Below are 27,195 nucleotides of genomic sequence, written 5' to 3'. Positions count from 1 at the left end.
TGTCCACCCCTCATGGTGGCAGGAGCCAGAACCGGTCCACCGGACCTCCTGAATGCCACAGAGATCCAGGCGGTACCGGTCCAGCTCCCGACAGAGGAGTGGCAGCCTCTCCTCCGCAGTGAGCGTTCGAACATTCCACGTGGCCATCCGCAATGGTTTTTCGTTGTTTCTGGAGGAGCCCCGAGGGTGAAAATTCAATCTCCTGGCTTCGCCAAATGGGGTTTGGCCAGGAGACGTCATAAAAGCCTGACCCCCCGGGGCCTCCGGCACAAGCTTATTAATTACAGGTTTATGTTTAATTCGTAGTTTAGTGGTGGTTAATTGAAGGTGGAGGGGTTACCAGCCCCTCGCACCCGTCCAGAGCCCCCATTTAGCCACTGTGGTGGTCACAGACGCCATGAGGAGAGAGGCCAATGGGCATTGGCCCTCCCCCCACAGCACTGCCCACGACAGACACACACACTGACACACACACACTGACACACACACTGACACACACACACTGACACACACACTGACACAACAACAACAACAACCGCCATTCGCCACTAAGTGGCGGTGACGTCACCACGACGCTTGTGCCAGGCCATGTGCACCTTGAGGCCACGTGAAGTGTCGAACGCCCGCTGGCAGGAGGTCACGGGGCAGACCCAGCAGGTGCCACGGGTCGACTGACCGAGATGACCGAGATGACTGGCTGATGCACCACCTGTGCCCCCTACTGTGCCAACTTGCTGTGCTTTAGCCACCCGGCGCTCCGCTCGTTGTTGTGAGCGTCGCTCCTCCGCCCTCCGTTGTTGTTGGAGGGCGACTGCCTCCAACTGCCCAGTAGCGTCCTTCACGAGCCTCCTCCACTGAGGCCGATCTTGACACCGCTGGTACCAGTCATCGGCAAGTCCACTCAGCTCCACGTCCTCCTGTACCACATCACTCCATCTCTTCTCTAGCCCGTGCCGCGCCCGTTTAGCCCCCTCGATCCGGCCGAACAAAAGCTGTTTAGGCATGCGGTGGCTGGGCATGCGGGCTACATGACCCAGCCAACGCAGCCTTGCCTGCCGGAGGAGCTCACTGATGGGACTTTGCCCAGATCTTTCAAGGACTTGTGAGCTCCTCACACAATCCAGCCTGGTTAAACCCAGGATGGATCGTAGGCAGGCCAGCCTAAATGTTTCCAACCGGCGAAGATGCTCCACTAGGGGGGTCCACGTTTCGCAAGCATAGAGAAGGGAGGGAATGACCGTGGCCGAGAAGACCTGAAGCTTCGTGCGGAGCGACAGACCAGGTAGCTTCCACACAGCGTTACGCAACCGATGAAAAGATATTGCCGCTCGACTGATTCGGAGTGAGACCTCTGCTGATAAACTGGAGCCGGTCATGAGCACACTGCCCAGGTATGGGAAACTCTCTACTCTCTCCACAACTGCCCCATCACCGATTGGGAGTTGTGGGGGTGGAGTGCCCGATGGTACAAAATACCCAGGCAGGTGCTTAGTTTTGGTGGGGCTGATGGTAAGGCCCCACCTCTTAGTGGCACGCTCCAGTCTCAGCAGCAGCGTCTCCAACTCCTCTTCTGAATGAGCAGCTATTACCAAATCATCGGCATACATAACGTGGTTGACCAATAGGGAGCCATCCCTTGATCGCACCCGGGCGTCGATCAGCCTCCCATTGTATCTGTACCAAATGGTAATTCCCCCGGTACAGCTATTGAAGGCTTCACGAACTACGCAGTCGAAATAGATGTTAAATAATGTGGGAGCCAGAGGACATCCCTGTCGCACCCCAAGGTGTACAGGGAAAGGCTCCGACTCCCGGCCACGTAGTTTTACCCGGGCCCGCTCACCATCATGAAGGTCCTTAATGATCGTGAGCAGAGGGTCAGGGACTCCGAAAGCACGAAGAACAACCCAGAGCCCAGTCCTACTGATGGTATCATAGGCCTTGACCAGGTCAATAAAGCAGAGATGTAGGTCTTTTTGGAATTCCCTACACCTCTGCTGTAGCAGACGGACAGAAAATATGGCATCTGTGCAGGACCGCCCTTTCCTGAAACCACATTGGGGCTCCGCAAGCCTCTCCTCAGCATGCCTAGCAAGGCGATGTTGAATAATCCTTGCCAGGACCTTACCCGGCACACTGAGGAGTGAGATGCCCCTGTAGTTGTTACAGTCGGTACGGTCCCCCTTCTTAAAGAGGGGGACCACCAGGGCATCCTTCCAGTCCTGCGGAACCCGTCCAGTGGTCCAGACTGTTGTTATGATGTCATATAGGGCAGTCTGTGCACAAACGCCACCCTCCCTCAGCATTTCGCCTGGGAGATCATCTCTGCCCGGTGCCTTCCCTGGTCTCAGACTCCGGTTCGCCCTCAGTACTTCCTCAACAGCCGGTACCTCAGCCAGCCACTCACAGGGGGTGACCTCTTCCAATATTTGAGGCACCGCAGCCTCAGCAGGGTTATCCCCACTTTGTGCCATGATGTTTTCCTGGCTGAGAGATTTTCCCTCCCCCAGGACCTCACAGAAATGCTCAGCAAATCTGCAAACCTGTTCCTGGGGGTCGGAGATTGGATCACCGTTTTTTCCTCTAATGATGGTAATAGGTGTGGCGCTGCAGGTTACTTTTTTGATGGAGTTAAATAGTGATTTGTGATCGCGGGCTACTGAGGCAGACTCCATCTCCTCAGCAACCCGCGACCACCACCCATCCTTACAGCGCCTCACGGCTCTCCGAACCTCCGAGCGAAGACTGCGGTAAACCTCCTCATTCTCTGACGTGGGATGCTGTAGGCGATGAGAGTGGGCCTGTCGCTTTTTCTCAATTAACCTGAACACCTCCTCCGTCAGCCAGGGTTCCCGGGGAGGTCTGGACCGCGTACCCAAAGCAGCCATTGCAGCTGCATGAGTCACAGTCTTAAACCTCGCCCATTTACCCTCGACATCAGGTGGAGTGGGGGACGATGCCAACTCCAGCTGCAAGCGATGATGAAATTCTCGCTTGCAACTTTCATCAGCTAACTTAGACCAGGCCACTTTTGGTTGGAATGGGATCCTGGGTGTACACCCACCACCGGAGTGGAAGAATGGCAGGCGCATCTTACAGATGACTAGTCGATGGTCAGAGGGCAGATCAGCTCCACGGTAGGTCCTGGTGTCAAGGACATGGGCTCGCATCCGCTGGTCCGTCACTACGTAGTCCAGCAGATGTTCTTGCTTGGACCCGGCATGCATCCATGATGTTGTGTGGATGCGCCGATGCCGGAAGAGCGTGTTGGTAATTACAAGCCCATGGGCTGCACAAAAATCTAGCAGCCTCCTACCGTTATTATTGAGCTGATCTGGCCCATGCCTTCCAATCACTCCAGACCAGGTGCCAGCATCATGACCAACTCGGGCATTGAAGTCACCCAACAAGATGACTCTGTCCCGAGTGGCCACTTTAGCCAGCACCTGTGACAGGAGGTCATAGAAAGCGTCCGACTCATCGGCTTTGCCTGCATCCCTCCACAGATGTTCGTCTTCGGTGGGGGCATAAGTAACCACGACCACCACTCCTCGCCTCTGGTTGATGGGAAGGCGAGCCCAAAGTATCCTGGGGCTTACAGCTTCCCACACCTCACCGCCACGCTCCCACGCCCCCTTCATTCTTTTGTTCAGAAGAAGAGCCACACCCTGTTGTTTGGCAGTCTCCTGCCCCGAGTAGAGGACTGTCCACCCCTCATGGTGGCAGGAGCCAGAACCGGTCCACCGGACCTCCTGAATGCCACAGAGATCCAGGCGGTACCGGTCCAGCTCCCGACAGAGGAGTGGCAGCCTCTCCTCCGCAGTGAGCGTTCGAACATTCCACGTGGCCATCCGCAATGGTTTTTCGTTGTTTCTGGAGGAGCCCCGAGGGTTAAAATTCAATCTCCTGGCTCCGCCAAATGGGGTTTGGCCAGGAGACGTCATAAAAGCCTGACCCCCCGGGGCCTCCGGCACAAGCTTATTAATTACAGGTTTATGTTTACTTCGTAGTTTAGTGGTGGTTAATTGAAGGTGGAGGGGTTACCAGCCCCTCGCACCCGTCCAGAGCCCCCGTTTAGCCACTGTGGTGGTCACAGACGCCATGAGGGGAGAGGCCAATGGGCATTGGCCCTCCCCCCACAGCACTGCCCACGACAATGTTGCCCGTCCGGCACCGCGAGGAGGTAGGAGGTTGTTTTGCCGGACCACTGACACACACACACTGACACACACACTGACACACACACACTGACACACACACTGACACACACACTGACACACACACACACTGACACACACACTGACACACACACACTGACACACACACTGACACACACACTGACACACACACACTGACACACACACTGATAGACACACTGACACACACTGACACACACACACTGACACACACACACTGACACACACACTGACACACACACACTGACACACACACACTGACACACACACTGACACACACACTGACACATACTGACACACACACACTGACACACACACTGACACACACACTGACACACACACTGACACACACACACTGACACACACACTGACACACACACACTGACACACACACACTGACACACACACTGACACACACACACTGACACACACACTGACACACACACACTGACACACACACTGACACACACACTGACACACACACTGACACACACACTGACACACATACTGACACATACTGACACACACTGACACACACACTGACACACACACACTGACACACACACTGACACACACACACTGACACACACACTGACACACACACTGACACACACACACTGACACACACACTGACACACACACTGACACACACACTGACACACACACACACTGACACACACACTGGCACACACACTGATACACACACTGACACACACTGACACACACACTGACACACACACACTGACACACACTAACACACACACTGACACACACACTGACACACATACTGACACATACTGACACACACTGACACACACACTGACACACACACACTGACACACACACTGACACACACACTGACACACACACTGACACACACACACTGACACACACACTGACACAAACACTGACACACACACACTGACACACACTGACACACACACACTGACACACACTGACACACACACTGACACACACTGACACACACACTGACACACACTGACACACACTGACACACACACTGTCACATACTGACACATACTGACACATACTGACACACACACTGACACACACACTGACACACACACAGACACACACACTAACACACACACTAACACACACTGACACACACACCCCTGCAGGCTGCCAGAGGCTACCCGGGCCACCTTTGTCTGTGTCTGTATACCACTGTGTCTACCTTCACAGGTGATGGTCGTGCTCAGCACTTGCCCCTGCAGCCCGCCAGAGGCTACCTGGGCCACCTGTGTCTGTGTCTGTATACCACAGTGTTTACCTTCATAGGTGATGCTCGCTACTAACAGCACTTGCCCCTACAGCCCGCTAGAGGCTACCCGGGCCACCTTTGCCTGTCTCTGTATACCACAACGTCTACCTTCACAGGTGATGCTCGTACACAGCACTTGCCCCTACATCCTGCCAGAGGCTACATGGGGGATCTTTGTCTGTGTCTGTGTGCCACTGTGTTTACCTTAATAGGTGATGCTCGTACACAGCACTTGCCCCTGCAGCCTGCCAGAGGCTACACGGGGCACCTTTGTCTTTGTGTGGCACTGTGTTTACCTTCAAAGGTGATGCTCGTACACAGCACTTGCCCCTACAGCCTGCCAGAGGCTACACGGGGCACCTTTGTCTGTGTCTGTATACCACAGTGTTTACCTTAATAGGTGATGCTCGTACACAGCACTTGCCCTTACAGCCTGCCAGAGGCTACACGGGGCACCTTTGTCTGTGTCTGTGTGCCACTGTGTTTACCTTAATAGGTGATGCTCGTACACAGCACTTGCCCCTACAGCCTGCCAGAGGCTACATGGGCCACCTTTGTCTTTGTGTAATATCTCAATAATGGCGGGAGACGAGTTGACGGGGCAGCACTTATTTATTAACACTGGTGCAACAGTAACAGGCACAGCCGAGATAATGCCTACGCTACGCGTGCCTAACTCGGCCTTGCACTCAGGCTCTCCGGCTACGCTCTCCCCACGGGGAGCTATCAGACCCGCCTCGCCAGGGCACGGGTCTCGACCACTGGGTTACACCGCCCGGCCCTCACAAGGGCGTCGGGCCGTGAATCCCAAGGCCTCGCCTCTGAGCCTCACAGAGTCCCGGCCCTTACAAGGGCAGCGGGGCTAGGGGTCCCAGGGCCTATCTCTTCCTCCGTCTTCTGTCTTCACTGGTTAATGACTCCCCGAGTGCCCCCGCGCATCGCCTTACATAGCCCTCCGCTCCAGGGCGCGAGGCCTATGCGGACCGCGATGTGGACACCCACCACGCGCTGTCTCACGATCCTCCCCGCCAGCACGTACCACCACTACATCACCCCCTCCCACATAGCTCGCAGCCGGCCCGGCTGCAAAAAAAAAAACCTCTCCACATGTGCGCCCCGTAACACCAACGCAACACAACACACCCCCGCGATAAATCCGAACATTAACAGTAATAGCAGCGAACATATGTACACACCGACGAGTAAACCGAATAAAGTGTTTACAAGAATGACGTGTCCAGCGTCCCCTCGACCCCCTGGTCCTCCGCTCGCCCCTTGAACGGAACATTAGAACGGTCGGACGGACGGGGAACGCTGTGACGAGACGACCCGGCGGAACCGTCTCGTCCCCCCCCCCCAGTCAGGAAAAGTGGCGCGACCTCGCGCGAGTCCGCCTGGCCGGTCCATCGTACGGAACAGGACGTGTTTGACCGTCCGGTGCCTCCGGCAGTCCAGGAAGGCACGGAGCAGGCTTGGAAGAACCGCACATGCCTCGGGGATCCGGTCGCCGACGGTCGGCAGCCGTCAGTTCCGAGACACCTGGGAGCGGATCAGGCGGAGACATGTGAGGATCAGGCGGAAACATTTCCCTCCCCGAGTCGACGGCCACATCACATGCTCGGTCATCACGACATAAAGGAAGGCCATATGGTGCCGAGAACGGTTTCAGCCGGGAGGGGTGAACGTACCAACGGCGCTTTCCCCATTTTATCTGAATGCACTGGGGTCGTGCAACCCGCACGACCTCCACGGGTCCCCGCCATGGCCTCAGCAGTTTAGGGGATGTAGCCAACGGCGCATGCGAGCAATGCAGCCAGGCCCTATCGCCCGGTTTCCATTCGTGCACGTACACCTTTCGTGCACGCAACCGCTCATTAGCAATTTGGCGAGACCTCGAATTCAGCCTTGCAGCCTCCCGCGCTTCGGCCAGTTTCGCAATGTTAAATTTAATATGGTCGGCCAATTTAGATCTAGGCCGCGGATCGGGAATCCCCAGCTGGGCCTCCATGGGCGGACCGGCCTCCCGCCCGTACATGAGATAAAATGGGGAAAACCCCGTAGCCGCATGGGGGGCCATCCTGTACGCGGCGAGGACACCAGGGACCTGTAAGTCCCAGTCAACCTGTGCCTCGCATACCTGTTGTCATAACATGGAAGTAATCGTTCTGTGGAGTCGCTCCACCATCCCATCAGTCTGTGGGTAGTACGGGGAGGTACGCACCTTTTTTGTACCCAAAAGGTCACACACCTCACGCAACAAAACGCCCGAAAAATGTTTCCCCTGGTCGGTCAGCAAGCGTTCGGGGGCACCCTTGTCCAAGACATAGCCCTGGACAAAGACGTCCGCCACGGCCGCTGCCGACTGGTTGGCAAGCGGCCATGCCATGGGCCATCGAGTGAAATATTCCACACCAACCAGTAGGTACTTGTTACCCCTAGGCGTCACCGGAAAAGGCCCCAAGATATCTAGCGCAACGAGCTCGTTCGTGCGCGAGACCTGAATGGACTGTAGCGGTGGATTAGCCGCAATGGGCGGTGGTTTCCGTTGAGCGCACCCTACACACCCCTTCAGTATGTTGACCACATCGCTCCCCATCCCCAGCCAATAATAGTCCCGCTGGAGCAGGGCGAGCGTTTTGTTAACTCCCAGATGCAAGAGGTGTTCGTGAGCGGCCAGAACAACTCTGCCCCGCATAGCGGAAGGCACGACAAGCGCGTGTCGCCGGGACATACTGTCCCATCTCATGAGCAGGCCCTGTTTAAGCACCCAGGAGCCGGCTCCCTTCTGCCCTTCCTCAGGACCCCCTGCCCTGCGACGCAACGCAAGTAGGGAGCTGTCAGCCATTTGGAGTCGGCCCCACTCAATAAGAGGTAACGCAAGTAGCGAATCCCCGCCCGTAGGAGTAGCAGGAACGTCGACCCACGGCGCATCGGCGGCAGCGACCAACTCTCCCCCGGGGATGGCGACATGCGGCTAACAGCGCGCCGACCCCAGAAAACACGCACATTCCGAACGAGGCGACAACCGCGACAGGGCATTCGCGTTGGTGTGGCGCAACCCCTTACGGTAAGTGGTCATAAATTGGTAGTCCTGGAGGACCTCCAACCACCGTGATAATTGGCCTGAGGGTTGGGCGACCCGCAACGCGTATTGAAGCGCCGCGTGGTCCGTACGGACCATAAAATGACGGCCGTAGAGATACGGTCTGAATTGCTGTACATAGCCAGCAACTCGCGACGGGTCACACAGTAGCGCTGTTCCGCTGGTGACAAAACCCTGCTACCGTAGGCGACCACCCGTTCGACTCCCCCGACCACCTGTGAGAACACCCCCCCAATGCCTGTGTTACTGGCATCCGTGTCCAGCAGGAAGGGTTTCGTAAAATTAGGGTAACACAAGGGCGGAGCACTCACCAAGGCGTCCCGAAGGGAGCAAAACGCGGCCTCCTCCTCTGGCCCCCAGCGAAACCTGACCCCTTTAGCTGTCAGAGCATGCAGGGGTTTGGCTATGGTGGCGAAGTGCTCGACGAACCGGCGGTAGTAGGAAGCAAACCCAATGAAACTGCGGACCTCAGTAACCGACGTGGGCGTCGGCCATGAACTGACACAGTGTGTTTTCGCGGGATCGGTGGAGATCCCCGAACGGCCGACAATGTGCCCCAAGTACCGTACGGATTCCCGAAGTAGGTGGCATTTCGCCGGTTTAAACTTTAACTTAGCCGATCGCATCCTCAGGAACACCCCCCTTAAGCGTTGGAGGTGCTCCTCGAAAGTTCGACTGAAAACGATGACGTCGTCAAGGTAAATCAAGCAGGTATCCCATTGGAGACCCGACAAAACCAATTCCATAAGCCTCTGGAACGTCGCGGGAGCAGAATGGAGTCCCATGGGCAAGCGATTAAACTGAAACAGGCCTACCGGGGTCCGGAATGCGGTCTTTGGTTTGGACTCCTCATCGAGCGGCAATTGCCAGAATCCCGATAGCAGGTCTAGCGTCGAAAAATAACGCACCCCTGCTAATGCATCCAGAGATTCATCCATTCTGGGGAGCGGATACGCGTCAGCCACGGAGATCTTATTGAGGCGGCTGAAATCAACACAAAATCGCAAGGACCCGTCTTGTTTTTTAACAAGCACGATGGGTGCTCCCCATGGACTGGATGAGGGCGAAATGATGTTGGCGGTCAGCATGTCATTGACGGCCGATTGAACATGTTCCTTCTCGGTTGGGCTTAACCGGAAAGGATTCTACCGAATCGGGGCCGCATCACCCGTTTCAATGTGGTGGCGTAACAGGTCCGTGCACCCAATATCATATTTGTGTGCGCTGAATACGTCCGAAAATTCAATCAGCAGGGCGCGCAGCGCCCCCAATTGCACACCTGACAAGTTACTGGAGCCCGCACATAACGAGTCCAACCACTGTTGATCTTCCCCTGATTGAAATTTCGGCGCCGAAGCGGGATCAACGTGCGCAATGAGCCGCTCTTCCACAGGGACCGGCGCTGCGTGAGCAAGCACGGTGCCCTGTGGAATGACGGCCGGCCGCGACCCCGCGTTCAAAACCATGACGAATGGGTCCCTGTCAGCCCGTACCATCGTCTGAGCCACCGCCAAGTCCAGACCCCCAACAGCCCTTTTCGACGGACCCAACAGCACGCCCTGCCCCGCAGTCTCCCCCCCAATGGCTTCTGTAACCGGAGGGGTACCAGCATCTGCGATCCCGGGGGTACGTGCACCGTATGGGTCGCCAGCGCTTGGACCGTCGCACAAGCCGTGCGCAGTTTTGTAGGGTTTGACAAAAATGAAATACGGCGACCCGATGGTAGCTCGATACAACCCTGATCAACGAGAATTTTAATGGGCATTTTAGACAAAAAGTCTGTGCCCAACAGACATGGAACCGCCAGGGAAGAAGAGACCAAAACAGGTCCCGCCAATTTAATATCCCCTATACAAATGCTCGCCCGAATCTGGCCGACAATACCCAAGGAGCCCCCATTCGCCGCATAACATGGCACGTCTACCGGGAGCAGGGGCCGACATTGGACGGGGAGAATGTTGTAAATAAGATCTGAAATGATAGTTGCCGACGCACCCGTGTCAACCAGCACCCTGACTTCAATACCGTCTATAAATCCCGTAACCACAGACGACCCGGCCGACGCAGCCACCATCCTGTGGCCCAACTCGGACCATTTGATCGCTCCCGGCCCCCGTACGAACCCCCCTCGCCGAACTGAATCCCCGGCCCCCATGCGTACCTCCTCCACCGCGAAGCGGCGACCCACGTGTGACGTGTATGTGGACCGAGCATGTGTAGTGCCGCGACTTGCCGGGGGTAGTTGGGACGACTTTGGGCCTTGGTCGTCGTCCAGCCGAGGTCCCATGGCGCGCTGACGTGGAGCGCGGCACCCGGACGCCACGTGGCCGCGAAGGCCGCAGTTGTAGCACGTGACGAGAGACGTCGCAGGTTTCGGTTGCTCCAGCTTGCGGGTCGATCGCAGGGGCGAACGACCCCCCGACCTCCAATCCCACGGTCTCGCTGTAGCGAATGCCTCCTCCCGAGGCAGAATGACTTGGGGGTCGGTGTCCACCGGAGCAGGAGCTGAGACCGCGGCAGAAGCGCAGACGACCGTCTGCTTCTGTTTGAGGACCTCGTGTGCCTGGATGCTCGTTGCAACCCGCAACGAACAAATGTCCACCTCGTCCGCCGTGTTGATGGGGACCCCCAGGTCCTGGGCTAACGCCAGCAGCTGTTCCATCACCATGGCGTCCTGCCCCTCCTCGTCCATGCGAGGAAAGGCGGTGTCCGCGAGAGCAAGCAGCGCTGTACGGTACGCGAGTGTAGTTTCCGTGTCCCCCTTCCGTCGCCCGTAGGATTGGTGGCAGCAGGCCGAGGGTGGTCCATACACCTTGGCCATAAGGCCCAGCGCAGCTTTGAGTGTGGAGCAGGCCGATCTCGGGGTGGACCTGAAGGCTGCGAGCGCGTCGTCGTCCAGCATCGCAGGTAGCGCCCGTAGCGCCATAGCGTCGGACCACCCCGACATTTCTTGATGGGCGAGGAATCTCCGCTGGAAGGCTCCCCAGTCACCTCCCTCAACTTTGAAGGCCGTCAACGCGGGAAGTCGCTGTTGAAACACCTGGTCGTCTTCCGATAGATGATTTTCCCACGCTGCGCCGTCGGTATGGGAAATGGCGGCCCCGTCCATGGGTGGTTCATGGCGACTTGCGGCGCGCCGATGACGTGAGCGGCGGAGAGTGGATGTCCCCGGCCACGTGGTGCTCGCGATTCCCGCCAATTGACGGGCGCTCCGTAAAAATGGCGCCATTTCCAAAGTCAGAGGCGCGGAGCGCATTTTGGCGGGAATCTCCTGCGCGCCCCTTCTCGACGCTCGCCGTCGTCCTTCCTCCTCCCGACGCGGTGATCTCCGCCAAAATGGACGCCGCGGCGAGTAGCAGCTCCGCCAGGCGAGAGTGCGCATCCTGGAGTCCGGTGTCGGACACCAGAGGAGCGTCGGGCGTCCCTGAAAGGTTCTGTGGCGTCGGCATCTCCTCTTCTTCTCCTCCCGAAGCTCGCTGTCCCGATTCGTCGTGGTCGTCCTCCCGGTCTCGCTCGTGAGTCCGATTAGTCTTCCTGGTATCCATATCTTGAAGACAGTTTCACTTCTGACGCCAGTTGTAATATCTCAATAATGGCGGGAGACGAGTTGACGGGGCAGCACTTATTTATTAACACTGGTTGCACAGTAACAGGCACAGCCGAGATAACGCCTACGCTACGCGTGCCTAACTCGGCCACGCACTCAGTCTCTCCCGTGGGGTACGCGTGCCTAACTCGGCCACGCACTCAGTCTCTCCCGTGGGGTACGCGTGCCTAACTCGGCCACGCACTCAGGCTCTCCCGTGGGGTACGCGTGCCTAACTCGGCCACGCACTCAGTCTCTCCCGTGGGGTACGCGTGCCTAACTCGGCCACGCACTCAGGCTCTCCCGTGGGGTACGCGTGCCTAACTCGGCCACGCACTCAGTCTCTCCGGCTACGCTCTCCCCACGGGGAGCTATCAGACCCGCCTCGCCAGGGCACGGGTCTGGACCACTGGGTTACACCGCCCGGCCCTCACAAGGGCGTCGGGCCGTGAATCCCAAGGCCTCGCCTCTGAGCCTCACAGAGTCCCGGCCCTTACAAGGGCAGCGGGGCTAGGGGTCCCAGGGCCTATCTCTTCCTCCGTCTTCTGTCTTCACTGGTTAACGACTCCCCGAGTGCCCCCGCACATCGCCTTACATAGCCCTCCGCTCCAGGGGGCGGGGCCTATGCGGACCGCGATGTGGACACCCACCACGCGCTGTCTCACGATCCTCCCGCCAGCACGTACCACCACTACATCTGTGTGCCACTGTGTTTACCTACGTAGGTGCTGCTCGTGCTCAGCACTTGCCCCTGCAGCCTGCCAGAGGCTACCCGGGCCACATTTGTCTGTGTCTGTATACCACAGTGTTTACCTTAATAGGTCATGCTCGTGCTCAGCACTTGCCCCTGCAGCCTGCCAGAGGCTACCCGGGCCACCTTTGTCTGAACCTTTCTCCTCTTCCCCGCCGCTCAGATGAAAAAGCTCGCACGGAGGCAGCAGCAGAATCAGCTTCAGCAGCTCGACGGAGCGGCGGGTGGCACGGGCTGCTGTGGTGGTGGTGGTGGCGGCGGTGGTGGTGGTGGTGGTGGTGGCGGTGGTGGCGGTGGTGGCGGTGGCGGCGGTGGTGGTGGTGGTGGTGGCGACGGTGGTGGCGGTGGACCCGCCAAGGGGTGCCGACTCATCAAGGTGGAGGCGCATGGTACGGATGTGACGTCACAAAGAGAGGGGGTGGTGTCGATGATTGATGATAGTGTAACAAAAATTTTTAATGATGAATTGTCCCTCGGTGGTGTTATTTTGTAATTTCTTACGCCTCATAAGTACACAAAATGGCGATTTTAATTCTCCACAAACTTTGCTTTTGCGGCCAGGACAGTGATGTGTTTTAATTTACCTATTTTACAAGAACATTCCAGATAGTTTCGTATTTTTTTTTTTTGGTTAACAAATTTTGATTAAGCGTGAAATTCGGAGGAAGAATTGTCCATCTTACTTAGAGTTGACATGAGATGCCCAGGGTCTGTCTTGATCCCCAATGCCGACAAACGCCTCGTAGGCCTCACACATCCTAGCAGATGCATCCACGGGTGAATTTTTCGCTCTCGTCTTGATAAATTGTCCGCAGACATCGCGAAATGCGTCTTGATGTCATCTCAGAAAAACGCAGACGTGTGGAATGCGAGAAAGGATTGAGGGGGGGGGGCGGAGTCAGGGTCACGTGGGGAGAGGGAGGAGTCAGGGTCACGTGGGGAGAGGGAGGAGTCTGGGTCACGTGGGGAGAGGGAGGAGTCAGGGTCACGTGGGGAGAGGGAGGAGTCTGGGTCACGTGGGGAGAGGGAGGAGTCAGGGTCACGTGGGGAGAGGGAGGAGTCTGGGTCACGTGGGGAGAGGGAGGAGTCAGGGTCACGTGGGGAGAGGGAGGAGTCTGGGTCACGTGGGGAGAGGGAGGAGTCAGGGTCACGTGGGGAGAGGGAGGAGTCAGGGTCACGTGGGGAGAGGGAGGAGTCAGGGTCACGTGGGGAGAGGGAGGAGTCAGGGTCACGTGGGGAGAGGGAGGAGTCAGGGTCACGTGGGGAGAGGGAGGAGTCAGGGTCACGTGGGGAGAGGGAGGAGTCTGGGTCACGTGGAGAGAGGGAGGAGTCAGGGTCACGTGGGGAGAGGGAGGAGTCAGGGTCACGTGGGGAGAGGGAGGAGTCTGAGTCACGTGGGGAGAGGGAGGAGTCAGGGTCACGTGGGGAGAGGGAGGAGTCTGGGTCACGTGGGGAGAGGGAGGAGTCTGGGTCACGTGGGGAGAGGGAGGAGTCAGGGTCACGTGGGGAGAGGGAGGAGTCAGGGTCACGTGGGGAGAGGGAGGAGTCTGGGTCACTTGGGGAGAGGGAGGAGTCAGGGTCACGTGGGGAGAGGGAGGAGTCTGGGTCACGTGGGGAGAGGGAGGAGTCTGGGTCACGTGGGGAGAGGGAGGAGTCAGGGTCACGTGGGGAGAGGGAGGAGTCAGGGTCACGTGGGGAGAGGGAGGAGTCAGGGTCACGTGGGGAGAGGGAGGAGTCAGGGTCACGTGGGGAGAGGGAGGAGTCAGGGTCACGTGGGCAGTACGGGGAGAGTGGCGCGGTTGCCACGCGGTGGGAGACGTCGACACCGTCAGCCATCGGTGTCAGACGCTGAGAGCTAGCGGCTGTGGGAGGCTAGCTGTGTACGGGGCAGCAGTGAAGCTAGAGAGCGGAGCAGCGGTGTGGCTGCAAGGCGGGGCAGCAGGGAGACTGTATATCGGGGCAGCAGGGAGACTGCATATCGGAGCAGCAGGGAGACTGTATATCGGGGCAGCAGGGAAACTGTATATCGAAGCAGCAGGGAGACTGCATATCGGAGCAGCAGGGAGACTGTATATCGGGGCAGCAGGGAGACTGCATATCGGAGCAGCAGGGAGACTGCATATCGGGGCAGCAGGGAGACTGCATATCGGAGCAGCAGGGAGACTGTATATCGGAGCAGCAGGGAGACTGCATATCGGAGCAGCAGGGAGACTGCATATCGGGGCAGCAGGGAGACTGCATATCGGAGCAGCAGGGAGACTGTATATCGGGGCAGCAGGGAAACTGTATATCGAAGCAGCAGGGAGACTGCATATCGGAGCAGCAGGGAGACTGTATATCGGGGCAGCAGGGAGACTGCATATCGGAGCAGCAGGGAGACTGCATATCGGGGCAGCAGGGAGACTGCATATCGGAGCAGCAGGGAGACTGTATATCGGGGCAGCAGGGAGACTGCATATCGGAGCAGCAGGGAGACTGCATATCGGAGCAGCAGGGAGACTGTATATCGGGGCAGCAGGGAGACTGCATATCGGAGCAGCAGGGAGACTGCATATCGGAGCAGCAGGGAGACTGCATATCGGAGCAGCAGGGAGACTGTATATCGGAGCAGCAGGGAGACTGTATATCGGGGCAGCAGGGAGACTGTATATCGGGGCAGCAGGGAGACTGTATATCGGGGCAGCAGGGAGACTGTATATCGGGGCAGCAGGGAGACTGCATATCGGAGCAGCAGGGAGACTGTATATCGGGGCAGCAGGGAGACTGCATATCGGGGCAGCAGGGAGACTATATCGGGGCAGCAGGGAGACTGCATATCGGAGCAGCAGGGAGACTGTATATCGGGGCAGCAGGGAAACTGTATATCGAAGCAGCAGGGAGACTGTATATCGGGGCAGCAGGGAGACTGCATATCGGAGCAGCAGGGAGACTGTATATCGGGGCAGCAGGGAGACTGCATATCGGAGCAGCAGGGAGACTGTATATCGGGGCAGCAGGGAGACTGCATATCGGAGCAGCAGGGAGACTGCATATCGGGGCAGCAGGGAAACTGTATATCGGAGCAGCAGGGAGACTGTATATCGGGGCAGCAGGGAGACTGCATATCGGAGCAGCAGGGAGACTGTATATCGGGGCAGCAGGAAACTGTATATCGGTGCAGCAGGGAGACTGCATATCGGGCAGCAGGGAGACTGCATATCGGGGCAGCAGGGAGACTGCATATCGGAGCAGCAGGGAGACTGCATATCGGGGCAGCAGGGAGACTGCATATCGGAGCAGCAGGGAGACTGCATATGGGAGCAGCAGGGAGACTGCATATGGGAGCAGCAGGGAGACTGCATATTGGGGCAGCAGGGAGACTGCATATCGGAGCAGCAGGGAGACTGCATATGGGAGCAGCAGGGAGACTGCATATCGGGCAGCAGGAGACTGCATATCGGAGCAGCAGGGAGACTGCATATCGGGGCAGCAGGGAGACTGTATATCGGGGCAGCAGGGAGACTGCATATCGGGGCAGCAGGGAGACTGCATATCGGAGCAGTAGGGAGACTGCATATCGGGGCAGCAGGGAGACTGTATATCGGGGCAGCAGGGAGACTGCATATCGGAGCAGCAGGGAGACTGCATATCGGAGCAGCAGGAGACTGCATATCGGGGCAGCAGAGAGACTGCATATCGGGGCAGCAGGGAGACTGCAGTATACGGGGCAGCAGGGAGACTGGCACTATCGGAGCAGCCGAGTGGCTGTGGAGTGAGCGTCGGGAGAGACGCGGGCCTGAGCGAGGACGCCGTGGTAACGAGATTCTACGTACCCAATAAAGGACAACGCAGATCGACACATGAGTCCTTTATTACACGTGTATCCACTTAGGCAGCTGGAACTAAACTGAACTGGCGGGCGTAAGCCCCTGTATTTATACGATGATTGATGTTACTGGAAAGTTCTAGAATGTTCTAGGAGTTACTCCAAGTTTACTCGGCACTGAATCGAATCTGGAATGTTCTTGGAAATAGGTACATCTCAAAGTATCACTGTCCTGGTCACAAAAGCTAAGTTTGTGGGGAATTACAATAGTACTTTTGAGGCATACGCAAATTATGAGTGAGGGGGTGAGTGAGTGGGTGGGTGAGTGCGTGAGTGAGTGGGTGAGCGGGTGAGTGAGTGAGCGAGTGGGTGAGTGAGTGGGTGGGTGAGTGAGTGAGTGAGTGGGTGAGTGAGAGTGTGAGTGAGTGAGTGAGGGAGTAAGTGGGTGGGTGAGTGAGTGGGTGGGTGGGTGAGTCGGTGAGTAAGTGAGTGAGTGAATGAGTGGGTGAGTGAGTGAGTGATTGAGTGAGTGGGTGAGTGACTAAGTGGGTGGGTGGGTGAGTGGGTGGGTGAGTGGGTAGGTGAGTGAGTGGGTTAGTGAATGAGTGGATGAGTGAGTGAGTGGGTGAGTTGGTGAGTCGATGAGTGGGTGAGTTGGTGGGTGAGTTGTTGGGTGAGTGAGTGAGTGAGTGGGTGAGTGGGTGAGTTGGTGAGTGGGCGAGTGAGTGGGTGAATGAGTGGGTGAGTGGGTGAGTGAGTGGGTGAGTGGGTGAGTGGGCGAGTGAGCGGGTGAGTGAGTGGGTGAGTTGGTGAGTGAGTGGGTGAGTGGGTGAGTGAGTGGGTGAGCGGGTGAATGGGTGGGTAAGTGAATTGGTGAGTGGGTGAGTGAGTGGGTGAGTGAATTGGTGAGTGAGTGGGTGAGTGGGTGAGTGAGCAGGTGAGTGAGTGGGTGAGTGAGTGGGTGAGTGAGTGAGTGAGTGGATGAGTGAGTGAGTGGGTGAATGAGTAGGTGAGTGAGTGGGTGGGTGAGTGGGTGAGTGAGTGAGTGAATGAGTGGGTGAGTGAGTGGTTGAGTGAGTGGGTGAGTGACTAAGTGGGTGGGTGGGTGAGTGAGTGGGTGAGTGAGTGGGTGAGTGAGTGGGTGAGTGGGTGAGTGAGTGGGTGAGTGAGTTGGTGAGTGGGTGAGTGGGTAAGTGAGTGGGTGAGTGGGTGAGTGGGTGAATGAGTGAGTGGGTGAGTGAGTGGGTGAGTGAGTGGGTGAGTGGGAGAGTGGGTGAGTGAGTGGGTGAGTGAGTGGGTGAGTGGGAGAGTGGGTGAGTGAGTGGGTGAGTGAGTTGGTGAGTGGGTGAGTGGGTAAGTGAGTGGGTGAGTGGGTGAGTGAGTGGGTGAGTGAGTGAGTGAGTGGGTGAGTGAGTGGGTGAGTGAGTGGGTGAGTGAGTGGGTGAGTGAGTGAGTGGGTGAGTGAGTGAGTGGGTGAGTGAGTGGGTGAGTGAGTGAGTGGGTGAGTGAGTGAGTGAGTGGGTGAGTGGCGGTGTCGCCCTGCAGACTCCCCAGTGTCGGCAGCGGTGAGGATGGAGGAGCGTGCTGGGGTTGGTGGGTCACGACGGGATGAGACGCCCTTCCCCCCAGCGGAACCCTTTGGGGAGGGGCTCACCCCACCCCTCCTGCCCGGGGACCACCTGCACCCCTATGGTGAGTGTGGGGTGGTGAGTGAGTGAGTGAGTCGGGGGGGGGGTGAGGGGGGGGGGTGAGTGGGTGAGTGGGTGAGTGGGGGGGGGGGTGAGTGGGGGGGGGTGAGTTGGGGTGGTGAGTGGGTGAGTGGGTGAGTGGGGGGGGGGTGAGTGGGGGGGGGGGGGTGAGTGGGTGAGTGGGGGGGGGTGAGTGTGGGTGAGTGGGGGGTGAGTGGCTTAGTGGGGGTGGTGAGTGAGTGGGTGAGTGGGGGTGTGAGTGGGTGAGTGGAGGGGTGAGTGGATGAGTGGGGATCACCTCCACCCCTATGGTGAGTGTGGGGTTGTGAGTGGGGGGGGGGGCGGTAAGTGGGTGACTGGGGGGTGAGTGGGTTAGTGGCGGTGGTGAGTGAGTGGGTGAGTGGGGGTGTGAGTGGGTGAGTGGAGGGGGGGGTGAGCGGGTCGGGTGGTGAGTGGGTGAGTAGGGGGGGTGGGTGGTTGAGTTGGGGTGGTGAGTGGGTGAGTGGGGGGGGGTGGTGAGTGGGTGAGTGGGGGGGGGGGGTGAGTGGGGGGGGGTGAGTGGCAGCAGGCGTCGTCAGGGTCGGTATCGAACCCACGACCTCCTGCACACCAGGCGAGGTAGTCAACATCTCCTAGCCACCGTGATGATGATGATGAGAGAGAGACACAGACCTCCTGTAGACCAGGCGAGGTACTCAACATCTCACAGCCACCGTGATGATGATGATGATGAGAGAGAGACACAGACCTCCTGTAGACCAGGCGAGGTAGTCAACATCTCACAGCCACCGTGATGATGATGATGATGAGAGAGAGACACAGACCTCCTGTAGACCAGGCGAGGTAGTCAACATCTCCTAGCCACCGTGATGATGATGATGAGAGAGAGACACAGACCTCCTGTAGACCAGGCGAGGTACTCAACATCTCACAGCCACCGTGATGATGATGATGATGAGAGAGAGACACAGACCTCCTGTAGACCAGGCGAGGTAGTCAACATCTCACAGCCACCGTGATGATGATGATGATGAGAGAGAGACACAGACCTCCTGTAGACCAGGCGAGGTACTCAACATCTCACATCCACCGTGATGATGATGATGAGAGAGAGACACAGACCTCCTGTAGACCAGGCGAGGTACTCAACATCTCACAGCCACCGTGATGATGATGATGATGATGAGAGAGAGACACAGACCTCCTGTAGACCAGGCGAGGTACTCAACATCTCACATCCACCGTGATGATGATGATGAGAGAGAGACACAGACCTCCTGTAGACCAGGCGAGGTAGTCAACATCTCACAGCCACCGTGATGATGATGATGATGAGAGAGACACACAGACCTCCTGTAGACCAGGCGAGGTACTCAACATCTCACAGCCACCGTGATGATGATGATGAGAGAGAGACACAGACCTCCTGTAGACCAGGCGAGGTAGTCAACATCTAGCCACCGTGATGATGATGAGATAGAGAGACACAGACCTCCTGTAGACCAGACGAGGTAGTCAACATTTCCTAGCCACCGTGACGATGATGATGATGATGAGAGAGAGACACAGACCTCCTGTAGACCAGGCGAGGTAGTCAACATCTCATAGCCACCGTGACGATGATGATGATGATGAGAGAGAGACACAGACCTCCTGTAGACCAGGCGAGGTAGTCAACATCTCACAGCCACCGTGATGATGATGATGAGAGAGACACAGACCTCCTGTAGACCAGGCGAGGTACTCAACATCTCACAGCCACCGTGATGATGATGATGAGAGAGAGACACAGACCTCCTGTAGACCAGGCGAGGTACTCAACATCTCACAGCCACCGTGATGATGATGATGAGAGAGAGACACAGACCTCCTGTAGACCAGGCGAGGTAGTCAACATCTCCTAGCAACCACATCGTCCGTCAGCTGTGGTGGTTATTGTGATCGCTAAATGGGCGAGGTTTAGGACTGTGACTCATGTAGCTGCAGTGGCTGATTTGGGAATACGGTCCAGACCTCCCCAGAGACCCTGCCTGACAGAGGATACGTTCAAACTGGCTGAGAAAAAGCGACAGGCCCACTCTCATCATCTACAGCATCCCACGTCAGAGATTGAGTCTGCCCCGTGACCTCCTCCTGCCAGCGGGCGTTCGACACTTCACGTGGTAGCCTCAAGGTGCACTTGGCCTGGCACAAGCGTCGTGGTGACGTCACCGCCACTTAGTGGCGAATGGCGGTTGTTGTTGTTGTTGTTGTCTGTGGTGGTTATTGTGGTTGCTGTGGTTGTTGTGGTTGTGTCTGCGAGGCCACGCAAGCTACTTCCACTGCGGGGGAGACAGGAAGCCGCCGCACTGCATTGTGGGTCACGCCGAGCCACTTCCTCCTGCCGCTGCCCCTGCCCGGGCGAAGTTGGGCAACCCCATCGAGCATCTGTACTCGATGCAGAGTGCATACTTCACCTCATAGGGCAGCCCACACGCACACACGCACACACGCTCACACGCTCACACGCACACACGCACACACGCTCACACGCACACACGCACACACGCTCACACGCACACACGCACACACGCTCACACGCTCACACGCACACACGCTCACACGCACACACGCACACACGCCCACACGCCCACACGCACACACGCACACACGCACACACGCTCACACGCACACACGCACACACGCTCACACGCCCACACGCACACACGCACACACGCCCACACGCACACACGCACACACGCACACACGCACACACGCTCACACGCCCACACGCACACACGCACACACGCACACACGCTCACACGCACACACGCACACACGCCCACACGCCCACACGCACACACGCACACACGCTCACACGCCCACACGCACACACGCTCACACGCCCACACGCACACACGCACACACGCTCACACGCCCACACGCTCACACGCCCACACGCACACACGCACACACGCACACCTGGAAGCCAGCCACACCACCCACCCACCATCGACACCACCCACCCACCCACCATGCACACCACCCACCCACCCACCATCCACACCACCCACCCACCATCCACACCACCCACCCACCATGCACACCACCCACCCACCATCCACACCACCCATCCACCCACAATCCACCCCACCCACCATGCACACCACCCACCCACCATCCACACCATCCACCCACCCACCAAACACACCACCCACCCACCATCCACACCACCCACACCACCCACCATCCACACCACCCACCCACCCACCATCCACCCCACCCACCATGCACACCACCCACCCACCATCCACACCATCCACCCACCCACCAAACACACCACCCACCAAACACACCACCCACCCACCATCCACACCACCCACCATGCACACCACCCACCCACCATCCACACCACCCACCCACCCACCATCCACACCACCCACCATGCACACCACCCACCCACCAGCCACACCACCCACCACACCACCCACCCACCATCCACACCACCCACCATGCACACCACCCACCCACCAGCCATACCACCCACCATGCACACCACCCACCCACCAGCCATACCACCCACCCACCACACCACCCACCCACCACACCACCCACCCACCAGATACACCACCCACCCACCAGATACACCACCCACCCACCAGCCATACCACCCAACCACCCACCACACCACCCACCCACCAGATACACCACCCACCCACCAGATACACCACCCACCAGCCATACCACCCACCCACCCACCACACCACCCACCCACCACACCACCCACCCACCCACCAGATACCCCACCCACCCACCAGATACACCACCCACCCACCAGCCATACCACCCACCACACCACCCACCCACCACCACCCACCGTGCACACCACCCACCCACCATCCACACCACCCACCAGACACACCACCCACCACACCACACCACCACCCACCCACCACACCACCACCCACCACACCACACCACCCACCAGCCAGCCAGATCACCCTGAGTTAGTCCACCACTAGGAGCACGGTAGGTTGGGCGACTCACTGAGTTAGTCCACCACTAGGAGGGTGATCCACTGAGTTAGTCCACCACTAGGAGGGTGACTCACTGAGTTAGTCCACCACTAGGAGAATGACTCACTGACTTAGTCCACCACTAGGAGGGTGACTCACTGAGTTAGTCCACCACTAGGAGAGTGACTCACTGACTTAGTCCACCACTAGGAGGGTGACTCACTGAGTTAGTCCACCACTAGGAGGGTGACTCACTGAGTTAGTCCACCACTAGGAGGGTGACTCACTGAGTTAGTCCACCACTAGGAGGGTGACTCACTGAGTTAGTCCACCACTAGGAGGGTGACTCACTGAGTTAGTCCACCACTAGGAGGGTGACTCACTGAGTTAGTCCACCACTAGGAGGGTGACTCACTGAGTTAGTCCACCACTAGGAGGGTGACTCACTGACTTAGTCCACCACTAGGAGGGTGACTCACTGAGTTAGTCCACCACTAGGACGGTGACTCACTGAGTAAGTCCACCACTAGGACGGTGACTCACTGAGTTAGTCCACCACTAGGAGAGTGACTCACTGAGTTAGTCCACCACTAGGAGGGTGACTCACTGAGTCAGTCCACCACTAGGAGGGTGACTCACTGAGTTAGTCCACCACTAGGAGAATGACTCACTGACTTAGTCCACCACTAGGAGGGTGACTCACTGAGTTAGTCCACCACTAGGAGAGTGACTCACTGAGTTAGTCCACCACTAGGAGGGTGACTCACTGACTTAGTCCACCACTAGGAGGGTGACTCACTGAGTTAGTCCACCACTAGGAGGGTGACTCACTGAGTTAGTCCACCACTAGGAGGGTGACTCACTGAGTTAGTCCACCACTAGGAGGGTGACTCACTGAGTTAGTCCACCACTAGGAGGGTGACTCACTGAGTTAGTCCACCACTAGGAGGGTGACTCACACTGAGTTAGTCCACCACTAGGAGGGTGACTCACTGAGTTAGTCCACCACTAGGACGGTGACTCACTGAGTAAGTCCACCACTAGGACGGTGACTCACTGAGTTAGTCCACCACTAGGAGAGTGACTCACTGAGTTAGTCCACCACTAGGAGGGTGACTCACTGAGTTAGTCCACCACTAGGAGGGTGACTCACTGAGTTAGTCCACCACTAGGAGGGTGACTCACTGAGTTAGTCCACCACTAGGAGGGTGACTCACTGAGTTAGTCCACCACTAGGAGGGTGGCTCACTGAGTTAGTCCACCACTAGGAGGGTGACTACCTGAGTTAGTCCACCACTAGGAGGGTGACTCATTGAGTTAGTCCACCACTAGGAGGGCGACTCAGTGAGTTAGTCCACCACTAGGAGGGTGACTACCTGAGTTAGTCCACCACTAGGAGGGTGACTCACTGAGTTAGTCCACCACTAGGAGGGTGACTACCTGGGTTAGTCCACCACTAGGAGGGTGACTCACTGAGTTAGTCCACCACTAGGAGGGTGACTACCTGGGTTAGTCCACCCCTAGGAGGGTGACTCACTGAGTTAGTCCACCACTAGGAGGGTGACTACCTGAGTTAGTCCACCACTAGGAGGGTGACTCACTGAGTTAGTCCACCACTAGGAGGGTGACTGCCTGGGTTAGTCCACCACTAGGAGGGTGACTCACTGAGTTAGTCCACCACTAGGAGTGTGACTATCTGGGTTAGTCCACCCCTAGGAGGGTGACTACCTGAGTTAGTCCACCACTAGGAGGGTGACTCACTGAGTTAGTCCACCCCTAGGAGGGTGACTACCTGGGTTAGTCCGCTGACGATTTTGCCCGAGATCTGCGGTCCGCTACATATGACGGTTGGGGAAAACGCTCCACCCCACGTCGTACAGATGGCACAGATAGTGGTGGTGGTGGAGGTGGTGGAGGTGGTGGTGGAGTTGGTGGTGGAGGATTGTTGGTGGTGGTGGAGGTGGTGGTGGGGATAGAGGTGGTGGTGGTGGTGGAGGTGGTGGTGGTGGTGGAGGTGGTGGTGGAGGTGGTGGTGGAGGTGGTGGTGGTGGAGGTGGTGGTGGAGGTGGTGGTGGAGGATTGTTGGTGGTGGTGGAGGTGGTGATGGTGGTGGAGGTGGTGGTGGAGGTGGTGGTGGTGGAGGTGGTGGTGGTGGAGGTGGTGGTGGTGGGGATAGAGGTGGTGGTGGTGGTGGTGGTGATGGAGGTGGTGGTGGAGGATTGTTGGTGGTGGTGGAGGTGGTGATGGTGGTGGAGGTGGTGGTGGAGGTGCTGGTGGTGGTGGTGATGGAGGTGGTGGAGATGGTGGTGGAGGTGGTGGTGGAGGTGGTGGTGGTGGTGGAGGTGGTGATGGTGGTGGAGGTGGTGGTGGAGGTGGTGGTGGTGGAAGTGGTGGTGGTGGAGGTGGTGGTGGTGGGGATAGAGGTGGTGGTGGTGGTGGTGGTGGAGGTGGTGGTGGAGGATTGTTGGTGGTGGTGGAGGTGGTGATGGTGGTGGAGGTGGTGGTGGAGGTGCTGGTGGTGGTGGAGATGGTGGTGGTGATGGAGGTGGTGGAGATGGTGGTGGAGGTGGTGGTGGTGATGGAGGTGGTGGAGATGGTGGTGGAGGTGGTGGTGGAGGTGATGGTGGTGGTGGTGGTGGTGGAGGTGGTGGTGGTGGTGGTGGTGGAGGTGGTGGTGAAGGTGGTGGTGGTGGTGGAGGTGGTGGTGGTGGAGGTGGTGGAGGTGGTGGTGGAGGTGGTGGTGGTGGTGGTGATGGAGGTGGTGGTGGTGGAGGTGGTGGTGGAGGATTGTTGGTGGTGGTGGAGGATTGTTGGTGGTGGTGGAGGTGGTGGTGGAGGTGGTGGTGGTGGAGGTGGTGGTGGTGGTGGAGGTGGTGGTGGTGGAGGTGGTGGTGGTGGAGGTGGTGGTGGAGGTGGTGGTGGTGGTGGAGGTGGTGGTGGAGGTGGTGGTGGTGGAGGTGGTGGAGGTGGTGGTGGTGGTGGTGGTGATGGTGGCGGTGGTGGAGTTGGTGGTGGAGGTGGTGGTGCAGGTGGTGGTGGAGGTGGAGGTGGTGGTGGAGGTGGTGGTGGAGGTGGTGGTGGAGGTGGTGGTGGAGGTGGTGGTGGTGGTGGAGGTGGTGGTGGAAGTGGTGGTGGTGGAGGTGGTGGTGGAGGTGGTGGTGGAGGTGGAGGTGGAGGTGGTGGTGGAGGTGGTGGTGGAGGTGGTGGTGGTGGTGGAGGTGGTGGTGGAAGTGGTGGTGATGGAGGTGGTGGTGGTGGTGGTGATGGTGGTGATGGAGGTGGTGGTCGTGGAGGTGGTGGTGGAAGTGGTGGTGATGGAGGTGGTGGTGGTGGTGGTGATGGTGATGGTGGTGGTGGTGATGGTGGTGATGGAGGTGGTGGTGATGATGGTAGTGAAGGTGATGGTGGTGATGATGGTGGAGGTGGTGGTGGAAGTGGTGGTGGTGATGGTAGTGGTGGAGGTGGTGGTGGTCGTGGTGGTGGTCGTGGAGGTGGTGGTGGTGGAGGTGGTGGTGGTGATGATGGTAGTGAAGGTGATGGTGGTGATGGTGGTGGTGGTGGTGGAGGTGGTGGTGGAGGTGGTGGTGGTGGAGGTGGTGGTGGTCGTGGTGGTGGTCGTGGAGGTGGTGGTGGTGATGATGGTAGTGAAGGTGATGGTGGTGATGGTGGTGGTGGTGGTGGAGGTGGTGGTGGTGGTGGTGGTGGTGGTGGTGGTGGTGGTGGTGGTGATGATGGTAGTGAAGGTGATGGTGGTGATGGTGGTGGTGGTGGTGGTGGAGGTGGTGGTCGTGGAGGTGGTGGTGGTGGAGGTGGTGGTGGTGATGATGGTAGTGAAGGTGATGGTGGTGATGGTGGTGGTGGAGGTGGTGGTGGTGGTGGTGGTGGTGGTGGTGGTCGTGGAGGTGGTGGTGGAGGTGGTGGTGGAGGTGGTGGTGGAGGTGGTGGTGGTGGTGATGGAGGTGGTGATGGAGGTGGTGGTGGTGATGGTGGAGGTGGTGATGGTGGTGGTGGTGGTGGTGGTGGTGGTGGAGGTGGTGGTGGTTGTTCCCCCACTGTATTTGAACGATCAGAAAACCCACACCGTGTCCACTTGAACGGATTTACCGGTTCCTGACTTTCGTAAAACCGGTAACCGATTAAACTCACCGGTTACCGGTTCACAACCCCCTCCCATCTTTACAGTGACGTTCCTGCCGCTCGTTCACACGCGTCGTGGTGCACCGATAGAACCGGAGGAGGATGCTGATGATGACATCGCTGATGATGATGATGATGACATAGCTGATGATGATGTTGATGTGCCTTACGGTGGATTGTGTACAGCGGTGCTGATTGTTTTGCTGATGGTTATGGTGATGATGATAGTGACATCGCTGATGATGATGATGGTGATGGCGACATAGCTGATGATGATGTTCATGTGCCTTGCAATGGATTGTGTACACAAGGCGCTGATGGTTTTGTTGATGGTTTTGCTGATGATGATGATGGTGATCACATCGCTGCTGATGATGATGATGACATCGCTGATGATGATGATGTTGATGTGCCTTACGGTGGATTGTGTACAGGGGTGCTGATGGTTTTGCTGATGGTTTTGCTGATCGTTATGATGTTGATGATGATGACATCGCTGATGATGATGACATCGCTGCTGATGATGATGATGACATCGCTGATGATGATGATGATGTTGATGTGCCTTACGATGGATTGTGTACACAGGTGCTGATGGTTATGATGATGGTGATGATGGTGATGACATCGCTGATGATGATGTTGATGT

General features: G+C 57.7%; 1 protein-coding gene across 1 annotated transcript in view; it reads left to right on the top strand.

Annotated features, from left to right (window-relative positions):
* LOC144952541 (LIM homeobox transcription factor 1-beta-like) overlaps positions 1 to 20,877 on the top strand; it is a 174,296-nt gene extending 153,419 nt beyond the window's left edge. Inside the window, exons 7-10 of the mRNA XM_078882991.1 lie at positions 13,085 to 13,141; positions 16,660 to 16,714; positions 18,272 to 18,418; positions 20,717 to 20,877. Coding sequence (XP_078739117.1) covers positions 13,085 to 13,141; positions 16,660 to 16,714; positions 18,272 to 18,418; positions 20,717 to 20,877 — 420 coding nt within the window. The remainder of the gene's footprint in view (positions 1 to 13,084; positions 13,142 to 16,659; positions 16,715 to 18,271; positions 18,419 to 20,716) is intronic.
* The last annotated feature ends 6,318 nt before the right edge of the window (positions 20,878 to 27,195 follow it).

This window comes from Lampetra fluviatilis, chromosome 68 (genome assembly GCF_964198595.1).
Source record: "Lampetra fluviatilis chromosome 68, kcLamFluv1.1, whole genome shotgun sequence".
Lineage (NCBI taxonomy): Eukaryota > Metazoa > Chordata > Hyperoartia > Petromyzontiformes > Petromyzontidae > Lampetra > Lampetra fluviatilis.
Note: the sequence above shows the minus strand (reverse complement) of the source record. Positions and strands in the feature narration are given on the sequence as shown.